Source organism: Trichosurus vulpecula, chromosome 2 (assembly GCF_011100635.1).
Source record: "Trichosurus vulpecula isolate mTriVul1 chromosome 2, mTriVul1.pri, whole genome shotgun sequence".
NCBI lineage: Eukaryota > Metazoa > Chordata > Mammalia > Diprotodontia > Phalangeridae > Trichosurus > Trichosurus vulpecula.
Window position 1 is genome coordinate 149,039,042 of NC_050574.1, and position 15,837 is coordinate 149,054,878.

The following is a 15,837-nucleotide window of genomic DNA, read 5'->3' on the forward strand; positions in this document are numbered from 1 at the left end:
ACAACTGATCTGGCAAATAGATCCAGGAGAGATAATTTAAAAATTATTGGACTACCTGAAAACCGTTATCAAAAAAAGAGCCTAGATATCATCTTTCAAGAAATTATCAAGGAGAACTGCCCTGATATTCTAGAGCCAGAGGGTAAAATAGAAATTGAAAGAATCCACTGATCGCCTCCTGAAAATGATCCCCAAAAGAAAACTCCTAGGAACATTGTTGCCAAATTCCAGAGCTCCCAGATCAAGGAGAAAATACTGCAAGTACCAGAAAGAAACAATTTGAGTATTGTGGAAACACAATCAGGATTACACAAGATCTAGCAGCTTCTATGTTAAGGGATCGAAAGGCTTGGAGTATGATATTCTGGAGGTCAATGGAGCTAGGATTAAAACCAAGAATCGCCTACCCAGCAAAACTGAGTATCATGCTCCAAGGCAAAATATGGATTTTCAATAAAATAGAGGACTTTCAAGCTTTCTCAGTGAAAAGACCAGAGCTGAATAGAAAATGTGATTTTCAAACACTAGAATCAGGAGAAGCATGAAAAGGTAAACAAGAAAGGGAAATCATAAGGGACTTACTAAAGTTGAACTGTTTTGTTTACATTCCTACATGGAAAGATGATGTGTATAATTCATGAGACCTCAGTATTAGGGCAGCTGAAGGGATTACATGTGTGTGTGTGTGTGTGTGTGTGTGTGTGTATGTGTGTATGTATATGTGTATATATGTATATGTATATATGTACATATATATGTGTACATACATATACATATATGTATATAGACAGAGGGCACATGGTGAGTTGAATATGAAGGGATATCTAAAAAAATAAAATCAAATTAAGGGATGAGAGAGGAATATATTGAGAGAGGGAGAAAGGGAGAGATAGAATGGGGTAAATTATCTCACATGAAAGTGGCAAATGAAAGCATTTCATTGAAAAGGAAGAGGGGGCAGGTGAGGGAGAATGAGTGAATCTTGCTCTCACTGTATTTGACTTGAGGAGGGAATAACATACACACTCAATTGGGTATCTTACCCCATAGGAAAGAAGTAGGAAGGTGATAAAAAAGGGGGGATGATAGAAGGGAGGGCAGATAGGAGGAAGAGGTAATGAAAAGCAAACACTTTCAAAAAGGGACAGGGTAAAGGGAGAAAATTGAATAAAGCGGGACAGGGTAGGAAGGAGCAAAATACAGTTAGTCTTTCACAACATGAGTATTGTGGAAGGGTTTTGCATAATGATACACGTGTGAGCTATGTTGAATTGCTTGCCTTTTTAGGGAGGGTGGGTGGGGAGGGAAGAGGGTAGAGAATTTGGAACTCAAAGTTTTAAAAGCAGATGTTCAAAAAAAATTGCTTTTCTATGCAACTGGGAAATAACATATACAGGCAATGGGGCATAGAAATCTATCTTGCCCTCCAAGAAAGTAAGGGAAAAGGGGATGGGGGAAGTGGGGAGACAGAAGGGACGGCTGACTGGGGAATCGGGCAATCAGAATATATGCCATCTTGGAGTGGAGGGGGAGGGTATAAATAGGTAGAAAATTTGTAATTCAAAATCTTGTGGAAATCAATCCCGAAAACTGAAAATATTAAATCAATTATAAAATATTAAAAAAAATTTTCATCAATGTTGGGAGCTCCAATGAGGAACTCCTCTACTCTTTTAGATCAGCACTTTTTCTGCAAAGTTACTTGACCTGGTCACACATTCAGTACATGTCAGAATCACGACTTCAACCCAGGACCTCCTGACTTCAAGACCAGCTCTCTATTCACAATGTCAAGCTGCCTGACAGCATATGGAGTTACTCCATTTTGTAAAGATATTTAAGAAAGCAGAATATCCAAAGTCGATTTAAACCTAAACCAATTTTAATTCTACTTCAAAATCCTTTGAAAAACATGTTTAAAGACAATGATCATTTGAGATATCCTTGGGAGGTGTTGGCACTTTTAGCAACAATGTTGCTAGCAGCTGTTGTGGGAGTGAAAGACCAGCAATAAGAGCACACAGAAGGGCTCACAGCACAGGTACTTTGAACTGCTTTTCTAAGGAAAGCAACTTCAAGGGGTTAATAATCTCACTTTAATTAAACATACATATTTTATTCACTTAGTTCAGGGGGAAAAGCACCCTGAACTTCATAGCAAATACAGAAAGAAACTACAAACAGACCAATAGACAGGCTTTGTCTTATCAAGACATCACATACATAGTTACCAAAAAGAGAAGCACCAATATCTGGATTTTTAAAGCTGGGGGGCTCTTAACAATGGCTACCCAGAGTCTCATCTGGTCATATCAAGCAACACTCTTACAATGAGAGAGAGCCCCAAAACGAAACACCAACTTCAGATCTTATATACCCTTCTCAGGGTCAGAGGGCATCACAACCATGTGACTCAAACCTAAGTGAACTAGGCTTTCTTGTTTCTTAAGCAGGTCAAAGACTCTTGATTCAATCAAAGAAACAAAAGGCAACAAAAAGTCTACTTTGCTTGCCATCACCTTTGAAAGGCAAAACTCATCAAAGGTACATGATTACCTCAGCATTCCAAAAGAGAAAACAGTGAAAAATGTCCCACCCTAGGTACCATAACAGCATTGGATAGTGATGACCCAGTCCTTTGAACATGCTCCATATGCTGTGCCAGATGCCTATCAATGTTCACCTTAGCTTGACCTCAGAATTCCACTACTTCAGAAAACAATGGCCTATAGGATAACCTAAACATTTTAGATTATCCTATAAGATGAAAGAGGAGGTTCAATCTTGGCTCTATCTCTATCAAACCTTTGAGTAAATTGCCACAAAAACTCTATTCTCTATGGATAAAATTAAATCCAACTTTTCTAATCATTGACAAAGCAACAGGGAGTATGTGGGGTTCAATTTTTTGAATGGTTCTATGCAGTGGCAGTGACTAGAATAAACACCTGACTGAAGGAAAAGTAGCTTTTTTAAAATAGAGATCATAAGCTCTATTTTTTGTGGCCTCCGTTAATTAGGGGTAGATTATACTTGAATAGCTTTAGCCCGAAAAAAAAAAAAACCACAAACATAATCTGGGTACTGTATCTACAATATTTGCTTTTCTTGAAAGCCTAATTTTTAAAAGCTGCAATAATAAATCATGAACAGTTCTCAAGCTACACTTTATGTTGGAATGAAACAAAAAGAACATGACTTACTTTTCACTCCCAAATATAAAAGCAAATAATATAAATTTCAAAGAGATGACTTGCATTGATAAAGTATATGTACTTTATATGTACTGCAGTAAATATTTTCAATTTCCTAAAACAAATGCTAATGCAACTATTAGAAATGATTTGTTTTCATTAAACAACAGGAGATATTATTCACCTCTAATAAAATTTACATCAATTCTGCTCAGGAACATGAGCTCACTTCCAAAGATATAGTTTGAACATACCTATTGGGATGGAGTAATTCTATTTCTGTAGTGTGCAAGCATGAAAATGAACTGTGTTTCCAATCTCTGAGGCTTTTCTGGTCTGAACTGGAACTTTCACCATCACATGAATGTCACCAAATATGACTCCAGGGTAAATACAACACGTTGCCTTAGCAGGTGTACACTATCGTGACTCAGTGACACCTTCAGTTTGGGCTGCGACTGCCCCACACAGAGAAAGGAGACTAACTGGATTGAATGAGAAGTTTTGTTCCCAATACAGTAACAATTTAGAAATGTCCTCATTCAAACCAACTTTCACATCCTTTTGTCATGCATTCATAGAAGTATTCTGTCCTATACCTAGTTATGAGTCATTTGTGTGAAAACACAAAACTGATAGTACAGTGATTAAATTATTAAACAGACTTCTGACCTCTTGCTCTCTCTTACTGCTTTGTCTCCCTTCTTCCAGGAAATTGCTGGTTTTGGAGAACCTTGAGGTTTGCATTCTATGAGAACTTCTTGGCCTTTGGTAATTACTATTGTTTTCTTCAGTTGATTCAGTGCAAAAACAGGAGCTGAGGCTGTTTAAAAAAAAAAAGAAATGTATTTCTTTTCTAGAGAAACAGTCATGGATGTTCATGACAATAAACTCTAACCAATCATTCCTCAGAATTTTGCAATTTCTCTTTGGAACAAAATTATAATACAGAGAATGAACATCAACTTAAGTTCAAGTTTAAATGGAAAGACTAGAATTTAATTAACTTGTCAATTAAGAAAAGCCTTGCCACTTAGCCCTTGCAGAAGGTATTATTACTTGCTATATTTGCCAACTCGTTAGATAATTCAGTTAACTCGCCAGTGATATGTAAGTAAAATTACAGTCACCAGCAAAAGGTGTTTTCCTATAAAATAACCTGCAGGCAAGTAGATGTACGGGTAGTCATCCTCTCCAGCTTCCAATGGAGCATGCTCTAAATCTAACGTCAAGTTCACACTATTCCCAAATGCTTCCTGTGAGTCTGGTGGGTATGGGGGCAACTGACTCTATTACTCACTCTAGTCTCCATGTGGCTTTTAGAACATGGAAGCTAAAGCAAGTACACGTATCAAAACGATTTGCAGATAAAAAGGAAGAGAGTGAAGAGGCAGACTGCTCCATTCAGATCCTTTGGCTCCCAAGACACTAAGGAGATTTTTATCATCTCAAAATGGAATCTTCCAGCAATGAGTCATACATGAGTAGAAGCAGGTCTCGCCACCCCACCCCCCAGAATATGTTCAATTTCCAAGAAAGCCATGGGCATTAGACTAATAAACAAACAAGTATCTTTCTCTGGTCAGGAGCATTTTGAATCTTATTTTTCAGCCTAACGGCACTGGACTGAGCTCCTATAAACACCCAGAGAGAGCTTCCTTTAAGTTTGTGTATGTTTCTGAGGTTTGGGGTTGAGGGTTCAGAATTTGTGCTCTGCTCCCTATGCAGAGGAGATCAGACATCTTTTGTTCTAGCCGGCTCTTAGCTTAAGCCCTTAAAGTAAGATAAAACCGAATGTTCTTTAAGTGATAAATTTATTATTTACATATAAAAAATAGACTTCATATGACATGATATTAATCTTCCTGAGCTGGGAAGGGAGTTGTTTATAGTGACCCAACTACTTTATTCATCTCAATGCTGTTTTCCCTTAGATTCTAGCACCATTCTGTTGAATGTTAAAGAGAAACTGAAAGGCATATTTCTATAAGACATAGTGTATTAGACTTATAGCAACAAAAATAAATCAGGTCATTACATGCGGGAGATTAGGCATAGCAATAAATATAATCTTTTTATACTTAAGTATACCAATACAAGCTATGGAATATCAACTTGGAAAAAAGCAATGGCAGTGGTTTTTTTTTTCCTCCTGGTGGTGGAACAATGGCCTCCAAAGTTATATTTGTTAAACCCAGTAACAATCTTGTGGAATAAAATGTCTATAAACTTTAAAAAAGACCAAAAACCTAAAAGCTTTAGGGAAAAAACATAGGGAAAAAATTAAATATTCAAGGTTTCAAATGATAATTGAATAAAGAAAGGAAGCCACATTTTTTGTAGCTTTTTGTTTTCAAATCGCTTACCTAAAACCTTCAGTTCAGCACTGGCATAAATGGATCCATATTTGTTTTCTGCCAAACACTGATACATTCCAGCATCCGACTGATTCACATTGTGGATCATCAGTACACCATTAACCATCTCAACCCTGCTCTGTAATGGAATAAGAAATAATATCACTCTACAAAGCAAATAGAGGATGTAGAATTTCTGGGTATTTAGTTATAACTATGTACCAAAACACTTAAAATTAATGGGGTTAAAGCACAATTTTGCATGTCAATATAATTTATTTTGCTATTTATCCATTTTCTTTCAGATAGTATTTCCCCTCAATGGTAAGGAAGTAATAGATGCTTAGCTAGGAAAACAAACAAACAAACATTTTTTTCTCCTTCATCTTATTTGTTTAATTTTTTCAGAGTTTGTAATGTTGCCTTGTCAAACCAAGTTGCCTTTATTATATTCTGTTTGGTGGCTATGTGGAACATGCGAGGAAAAAATAAATAAAGAGTGTAGGTGTGTGTGTGTTCATTTGGATGTAATCTTCAATGGAATATCAGGGGACAGGACACATATGGGGTTTATGCTTTACAAGCCCAGTAATGAGATTAAAATTGTGGGGGGAACTTATGATAATCTAAATAAAATCTTGGGGTTGATTATTCCCACAAAACTAAATCACAGCAGTTTAATTCAATCTATCATTATTGTTTAAAAATATATTAGTTCCCTGATCCAACCATTTTGGAGAGCAATTTGGAACTATGCCCAAAGGGCTATAAAACTGTGCATACTCTGATCCAGCAATACCACCACTGGGTTTGTATCCCAAAGAGATCATAAAAAAGGGGAAAAAGACCCACATGTAAAAAATACTTGTAGCAGCTCTTTTTGTGGTGGCCAAAAATTGGAAATTTAGGGGATGCCCATCAATTGGGGAATGGCTAAACAAGTTGTGGTATATGAATTTAATGGAATGCTATTATGCTATAAGAAATGATGAACAGGCAAATTTCAGGGAAAAAAATATGGAAAGACTTACATGAACTGATGCTGAGTGAAGTGAGCAGAACTCAGGAGAACATCGTACACAGTAACAGCAACACTGTTTGATATTCAACTACAATAGATTTAGCTTTTCTCAGCAATCTAATGATCCAAGACAATTCCAAAAGACTCATGATGGAAAATGCTATCCACACCCAGAGAAAGAACTATGGAGTCTGAATGCACATCTAAGCATACTATTTTCACTTTATTTTTTTTTTTATTTTTTCTTTCTCATGGTTTTCCCTTTTGTTCTGAATCTTCTTTTACAACATGACTAATGTGGAAATATATTTAATATGATGGCTTGCTGTCTTGGAGGGGGGTAGGGAGAAAGGGAGGGAGAAAAATTTGGAAATCAAAATCTTATAAAAGTGAATGAAACTATCTTTACATATAATTGGGAAAAATACTATTAAATAGGAAAAATATATAGTTGATCACTACGCAATGTTGCTGTTACTGTATACAATGTATCCTGGTTCTGTTCAGTAGTTTTGGTGAGCTATGGACAAAATCTCAGATGTTTCCATCACTGTAATAAGCTCCATTAATGATGTATCAAATTGGGAAAAATTATAAACAGTTTCTTGGATAAAAGTCTCATATCTCAAATATATAGAGAATTTTGTCAAATTTTTAAGAATATGAGTCATTCCCCAGTTGATAAATGGTCAAAGGATATAAACAGAAAGCTTTTGGATGAAGAAATCAGATGTGTGTGTGTGTATACATACATATATGTGCATGTGCTTGCATGTATGTATGTGTGTATGTATGTATATATATAAACACACATAGGTGTATACATACGCATGTATATTTATACACATATATTTATACATACATACATATATGTGGAAAGTGCTCCAAATCATTATTGATTAGAGAAATGCAAATTAAAACAACTTTGAGATATCATCTCACACCTATAAGATTGGCTAAAATGATAGAAGTGGAAAATGACAAGTGTTGATGGGGATACGGAAAAATTGGTATACAAATACATTGTTGGTGGAACTGTGAACTGATCCAACCATTTTGGAGAGTAATCTGGAATTATGCCCAAAGAGTTATAAAACTGAGTATACTCTTTGACCCAGCAACACTGCTATTAGGCCTTTTCCCCAAGGTGATCAGGAGGGAAAGGAAAAGTACCTATATATTCTAAAATATTTACGCGGCTCTCTTTGCAGTGGCAAAGAAATGGAAATTGAGAGTATGCCCATCACTTGGGGAACAGTTAAGTAATCTGTAGTATGCAATTGTGATGGAATTCTACTCTGCTGTGAGAAATGATGTGTTCAGTGATCTTAGAAAAAACATGGAAAGACTTGAATGAAATAGAGAAAAGTGAAATGAGTAGAACCAAGAGAACATTGGATATAGTAGTAGCAATACTGTTTGAAGAATAACTGTGAACAGCTAAGCTATTCTGAGTAATCAACTACAAAAGACCTATGAAGGAAACGCTATCCACCTCCAGAGAAAGAACTGAGAAATAGAAGTATGCTGCATGTGTGTGTGTGTGTGTATGTGTGTGTAATGGTGGCCTTCATTAATGTGAAGTGAGTCAGAGAGAAGTTGACAGTTTGGAATTTAAAGTGTAGCAATAATATAATAAAAAAATTAAATTATGTGTTTTATAACAACAATGGCTAGTACTTATATAGTAATTTAAACTTTGCAAAGCTTTTTAGTAATATTATCTTATTTGATCCTCACAACAACCCTGGGAAGGTAGGTGCTATTATCATCATTACCATTTCATAGATGAAGAAACTGAGGCAGATATAAATTAAGTAGCTTGCTCAGGATCACACAGCTAGGAAATATCTTGGATTAGATTTTACCTCAGGTCTTTCTGACACCAGGTATAGTTCTCCATCCACCAAGTCACTTTGTTATTTTATATGAATACTTTCTTTGGTATCAGAATAGTCACTTCTCAAGTGTCTCAGTATTCTTGAAATAATTGTTCGAATCATACAACAGTTAATATCTCCACTTAGGTTCTTGTTCCGATTTTTTCTTCATGGTTTACCATAGCAATTACATAGACAGTGATCCAACTGGTTTTGGGACCATGATGTTTGGGACTGAGTGAATAGCTTCCACAAAAAAATAAAAACAGAAGGAAGAGAGGGCTGGAAATCCTAAGTTCACATTCTACCTCAGACATTTTCTGTCACCATAAGCAATTCACTTTACTTCCCTGGTCCTCAGTTTTTTGTTTTTTGTTTTTTTTTATCTGTGAAGTGACAGTTTTAGACTTACTGGATTCTAAGTTCCCTTTCTAGCTCTAAATCTATAATCCTATGAACATAATACAACAAAACAAAGGAAAAAAAACCCTAAAAACCAAAGCTAGTTAACAAATTTATCAACACCTCCAGTTAACTAGAGGTAAATGGAATTGTTTTAAAAGAAATGTACAAAATATAAAGCAGCCTAACAGAAAAGAGCTCTAGAATGGAAATCTAGAGACCCAAATTTTGGTCTCAATTCTAAGTCTGAAACTTTGGACTATGCATTTAAGGATCTCAACTGTCAACTAAAAAAGGCTAGATTACATGATCTTCAATATCTACTTTTAAAGCTAAAATTTGATACTACTGTGAATATCATTTTAATTTTCTAATGAATATTTCAAGGAAATGGCAGTGGTGAATAACCATTTTACTTTAAGAAGCTAAATACATAGTGTGTAATGGGGCTGAGTGCATGCCTAGACCACCTAAGATGGTATCACACATATGGAAGATGTTATGAATCCTGCTTCTGGGATACTGCAGAAGTGATGAATGCACAGATATTCTATGTTGGTTTACCATATGGTTGAAAGTAGCCTTTGTCCATTGGCTATGTAGCCAGAATTGTCTACATCTTCAAAATTGCCTGACTGAATGCTGTTCTGGGTTTTTTCTGCATTCATTCTGGAAATAAAGGAATCCTTTACTCACAGCTGGTCACATCATATGGTAAGGGTGAGAGTCTGTGGGCCTCCTTCTCTCCCCCTTCCATCAGGTCATATAGCTCCCAGAATCACAGCTTTGGGCTTCTTCCTTCATTCTTTTTTGTACTAGGAATAGTAACTGGAGTCTCCAATCCCACCAAGGAGTCTATTAATCCAGTCTGGTTATTGTAATGAGCCCAGCAAAGAAGCTCAAGAAACAGGGTAGAAGGCATCACTCACAAAGCTGGGCTTTGGACTTGAGCTTGTTAGGACTAGTACTAAGTAGGAACTGAGCTAAACTGTGAGCCTGGTTCTTCTCCCTTTCAGCTAAGGTGGCATAAGGAGGATTACGACCCAAGATGTTGGGAGGAAATGTCTGTAGAGTTGTTCTTCCTTTATCCTTGATACAAATATTACTTCATAAAATTTAATTCCATGATCAAGTGACTAAATGAAACTGGGGTACTTCTCACTGGACATCTAAAATTGGGGAGAACATGGTAGGTGGTGACTTAAGATATCTGTGGAGACAATAGAATCTTCAACCCCATTAGGAGACCAGAGAAGGGTTAAAAAGGTACGTGGCCTGGCCCTGAGAGAGTGGGTTCAGAGCAGCCATGCTACACTAGTGATTAAGAGCTACAGAAAAAATGTGGACAATAGTGATATATGAAACCACAAGCATGAATTATCCTTTTATTTTTCCTGCACTTCACCACTTAAAGGCACAAAGAGAAATCAAGTTTTATTCTTGCATAATTTCAAAATGAACCACCTCAACAAGACAAAAAGGGGACCAGTTTTTCCTTTATTAAGAGCTGCACAAAAACACTCTATCAGGGCAGTTACCGCCTCGCTGCATACATTACCTGAGCCAGGAGAGGGACTCCATTTTTCAACCAACGGTATGTGGGCCTGGGCTTTCCAGTGGCTTTACATTCCCATCTGAGAGGGCTGCCACTGTCTAAATGAGTATCATTCAGCTTCTCTACCCAATGTGGGTAGTCTGCAAGAAATTAAACACCAAAAAGTGGTTATTTCAACACTCAGGCGATATTCAGCCAATTCAAAATGCATTAATTAAATATTTAGCATCTTTTCCTCATTAATTCATATGAATTTCATTAATAACTATAGGTGCTTGGAAGACACACTTATGAAAAAGTGAGAACCAAGCCTAAAAATGCTTCATTACATACAGAATGCAAAATGTACAGATAAAATGACACTATTGCAGATAAACAACACTGCTTAAAAATACACCTCCTTAATTCCAACAGATGGTCTTGTTTTGTTAGCCTACTTAACGGCATTGGACTCAATTCTTAGTCATTAATTGGTGGTAAGTTTTGTACATAATGATGATCATTAACCCTTTGAGGGCTTGGGGCAATGGTTAAAAAGATTATTTTAGTTATTTTGAATTTGACAACTAACAAACATAACCCTTTCCACGTACAAAGAACAGAAAAAGAGGATTGTTTGCGATACTATCACTAGGCACAATTTGTACATTTTAGTGTATAATTCATCCAACATATTAGTTTCAAAGGTAGCCCGCTCATCTGTGTATCACTCTGAGTATCCTTCTGTTCTCTTTTGAACATTTCAAAAAGATACTTTGATGACATTCTTTTCTTTTTCAGTGACAGTAACATTTAATATGCTGCAGGGGTAATATAACAATTCTGATGTAATAGCTTTATATATCCTCATCCCACTTAATTTTTGGTCTCCTAGTTGGCTCACAGTCCTATCAATTAGGCATATTTTCCCAAAGAGCCAGTCTTCATGGGATAGAACTTTTTATCCTCCAAAACATTTAACAGTTATAACAGTCTTAAACTTTTCTTACAATTGAAAAGAAATGGTTTTAATTGCAAGAGATTTATAGGAAAGATAAAGGTTAGAATGTCTTACCAGAATGTACTGACAAACAGGAAACATACCCCCTAAAAGGTATAACAATGTGCACTGCTTAAAAAAGTTGGGATGTTAATTATAAAAAGGATATTAATGGTGAGTGAGTTTTAGAGCAACCTTCCTGTTATTCTGAGCTTCCAATGCAGAAATATGCCCATTTCAGTTATCTACTAAGGACCTTCCTTCTTAAATTATTTAAATTTAGGATAATAATCTAAGCAAAAGAAAAGGGCCTATATGAGCTTTTAATGTACATAAAGTATCACCAAAATATCCAGATCATCTTAGCGGTGGGGAAACAGGGGTGCTGATAGCGAGTGGTAACTGTCCAAGAGAGGTGCAAAAGTCATCTATCTTTTGTTTGCCAATTAGCCAAAAACATTTATTTAGTAGCTTAAGCACATCACAAATTGAAATGGAAGATAAAAGAAAAAACAAAACAAAACAAAGAAAAAGCAGTTTATAAAGCAGCTTCATGAGGGCAAGGTCTCCTTTCTCCCTCCCTCCTCCCAATAAACAGGGAATTATCCTACTGTCTTTTCTTAAACCTCTGTCACAATATTGTCCCTCTCTTATTTCAGCTCCCATGCCACTGACCTTCTATTGACTCTGTCATCTCTCTTTACTTCCCTGCCAATTATGACTTCTGTTCCAGAGATATCTTATTTTAACCTGGGAAGTTAAATTAGCCTCCTAAACATCTGACTCAGTATTTTTATTCTGTCCTGATATTAGAATAAAGCGTCACAAGGGCATTTCTGATGGGGGAGGGTGGGGAAGAGCCTGTATTAGTTTGAATTCAAATTAATTCAACAAATATTTATGAAGACCCCACTGTATGCAGAATACCATCCTTGGTGCTAGAGAAGATTTAAATTTAGACCCAGCAAATGAGGTCTAGTCAGGGAAATTTCATATACAAATAACTATAATGCATGATAAGTATATCAGTGGGCAGAAGAGCAAAATGCTATACAAGGTTAGAAGGGGAAAGGTGGTTGAGAATGGAGGATTGTGGGTATTTTATGTTTGTAAATAGTCATCCATTTAATCTAAGTTATCAGTTTTACTGACAATTAGGAAAAATACTTGGATAGTTTCCTTTATTTTAATCTTCATTTGTGAATTCTTTTTTTTAAAGCAATTTTTAACACAACTTGGTTTTCTACTTTTTTTAAAAAATAAAATTAGATAAATGTTTATTTTATCAGTTTTTTCTGCTAAATAACAAAAAAAACCTGCTACTTTTATAGACCAGTTCTATGTTTTTTCTTTCAATTTTGTGAATCTTTTTTAGTTTTTCCGGATTTCTATTTTGACATTTAATTAGATTTTCTTCATTTGTTGCTTTTCTAGTTTTTAAGTTGCATGTCCAATTCTTTGGCTGTTCTATTGACCTTTATTGCCAAGCCTATGAACACAGGGCAGAAAGGCCTCGTTGTTCCTCTAGAATTTCATAGAGAAGAAAAGTATACACAGCAGGAAGCCACATCGAGTATATACTACTCGGAAGGGTTGTAAACTTCCAAGGATGCCCTCTAAAACCTGACAAAAATGACTGCCAACTTGCCAGTCAGTTCCAATTTCCTTTTCTAGAAAATGTCCAGTTCTCTCCATTGTGAGATTAATGCTCAGTATAACCATGGGTTTGCCTGTGTCCATTTGGCTCAGAGTTTATAGTTAATTGTGCATGACTTAACAAGAGTTCACACATTATTTCTTACCAGCTTGCCTTTCTACCAGGAGCAAATAAAACCAACATTCTAAACTGCTCATCCAATGTAAATTGTTACAGTCTATGGATGAGTGACCAAGGGGTGCAAGACAGCTCTAGGAAGAATACCAAAGTATTCCCTGACTATAGGCCATGCAATGTGTTGTTTTAAAAGTACTATTCTTGGGGGGCGAAGCCAAGATGGCAGCTGGAAAGCAGGGACTAGTGTGAGCTCCCCGAGTCCCTCCAAAAACCTATAAAAAATGGCTCTGAACCAATTCTAGAACTGCGGAACCCATAAAGCAGCAGAGGGAAGCAGGGCTCCAGCCCAGGACAGCCTGGATGGTCTCTGGGTGAGGTCTATCCCACATGGAGCTGGGAGCTGGGAGCAGAGCGGAGCAGAGCCCAGCGTGAGCAGCGCGGACCAATCAGACCAGGAGACAAGCTGAGCAGGCCCTAGTGCCCTGAATCAGTGAGCTGCAGCAGTTACCAGACTTCTCAACCCACAAATACCAAAGACAGCGGAGAAGGTTAGGAGTATGCGGTTTGGCCATGGCTCCCAGGGCAGCGGAGGTGGGGCAGCTACAGCTGCTGTTGCTTCTGGCCCCAGGCCCACCTGGTGGGAGGAATTAAGTGGCGGATCAGAGCAGGAGTGCATAGCCTGCTGAAGATCTAAGCCCAGTCTAGGTTGGGGGTTCTTGGGGAAGAAGGAGTGCTGGTGTGGCAGAGCTGGCACTTCCCCCCCAAATATGGAACATAGAACTCTTTAATCTACAAGCAGTCATACCCCACTGAAAAACTCAAGGGTCAAGTTAGTTGGTTGGGAATATGGCCAGGCAGCGAAAACACACCCAGATTCAGTCTCAGACTTTAGATTCTTTCTTTGACGACAAAGAAGACCAAAACATACAGCCAGTAGAAGTCAACAAAGTTAAAGAGCCTACACCAAAAGCCTCCAAGAAAAACATGAACTGGTCCCAGGCCATGGAAGAGCTCAAAAAGGATTTGGAAAAGCAAGTTAGAGAAGTAGAGGAAAAATTGGGAAGAGAAATGAGAAGGATGCGAGAAAACTATGAAAAACAAGTCAAGGACTTGCTAAAGGAGACCCAAAAAAATACTGAAAAATACACTGAAGAAAACAACACCTTAAAAAATAGACTAACTCAAACGTCAAAAGAGCTCCAAAAAGCCAATGAGGAGAATGCCTTGAAAGGCAGAATTAGCCAAATGGAAAAGGAGGTCCAACGGACCACTGAAGAAAATACTACCTTCAAAATGAGATTGGAGCAAGTGGAAGCTAGTGACTTTATGAGAAATCAAGAAATTATAAAACAGAACCAAAGGAATGAAAAAATGGAAGACAATGTCAAATATCTCATTGGAAAAACCACTGACCTGGAAAATAGATCCAGGAGAGATAATTTAAAAATTATTGGACTACCTGAAAGCCATGATCAAAAAAAGAGCCTAGATATCATCTTTCAAGAAATTATCAAGGAGAACTGCCCTGATATTCTAGAGCCACAGGGCAAAATAGAAATTGAAAGAATCCATCGATTGCCTCCTCAAATAGATCCCAAAAAGAAATCTCCTAGGAATATTGTCGCCAAATTCCAGAGCTCCCAGATCAAGGAGAAAATAATGCAAGCAGCCAGAAAGAAACAATTTGAGTATTGTGGAAACCCAATCAGAATAACCCAAGATCTGGCAGCTGCTACATTAAGAGATCAAAGGGTTTGGAATACGATATTCCGGAGGTCAATGGAGCTGGGATTAAAACCTAGAATCACCTACCCAGCAAAACTGAGTATCATGTTTCAAGGCAAAATATGGATTTTCAATAAAATAGAGGACTTTCAAGCTTTCTCAGTGAAAAGACCAGAGCTGAACAGAAAATTTGACTTTCAAACATAAGAATCAAGAGAAGCATGAAAAGGTAATCAAGAGAAAGAAATTGCAATGAACTTACTAAAGTTGAACTGTTTTGTTTACATTCCTACATGGAAAGATGACGTGTATGATTCATGAGACCTCAGTATTAGGGTAGCTGAAGGGAATATGCATATAAATATATGTTTGTGTGTGTGTATATATATATAATATATATATATATGTGAATGTGTATGTATGTATATATGTATGTGTGTGTGTATATATATATATATATATATATATATATATATATACATAGAGAGAGAGAGAGAGAGAGAGAGAGAGAGAGAGAGAGAGAGAGAGAGAGAGAGAGAGCAGACACAGGGTGAGTTGAAGATGAAGGAAGATATCTAAAAGAAATAAAATCAAATTAAGGGATGAGAGAGGAATATATTGAGAGAGAGAGATAGGGAGAGATAGAATGGGGTGGATTATCTCACATAAAGGTGGCAAGAGGAAGCAGTTCTGTGGGAGGAGGGGAGAGGGCAGGTGAGGGGGGAATGAGTGAATCTTGCTCTCATCAAATTTGGCCTGAGGATGGAGTACCATACATACTCAATTTGGTATCTTACCCCACAGGGAAGAAGAGGGAAGAAGATAAAAAAGGGGGGGTGATGGAGGGGAGGGCAGATGGGGGTGGAGGTAATCAAAAACAAACACTTTCGAAAGGGGACAGGGTCAAGGGAGAAAATTCGATAAAGGAGGATGGGTTGGGAAGGAGCAAA

General features: G+C 37.1%; 1 protein-coding gene across 1 annotated transcript in view; it reads right to left on the bottom strand.

The window, feature by feature from the left end:
• Positions 1-15,837, bottom strand: part of CNTN5 (contactin 5) — a 578,245-nt gene that overhangs the window by 334,008 nt on the left and 228,400 nt on the right. The window contains exons 7-9 of the mRNA XM_036743961.1: positions 10,413-10,549; positions 5,561-5,690; positions 3,867-4,017 (exon numbers count right to left, since the gene is read on the bottom strand). Of these exons, the coding sequence (XP_036599856.1) occupies positions 3,867-4,017; positions 5,561-5,690; positions 10,413-10,549 (418 nt within the window). The remainder of the gene's footprint in view (positions 1-3,866; positions 4,018-5,560; positions 5,691-10,412; positions 10,550-15,837) is intronic.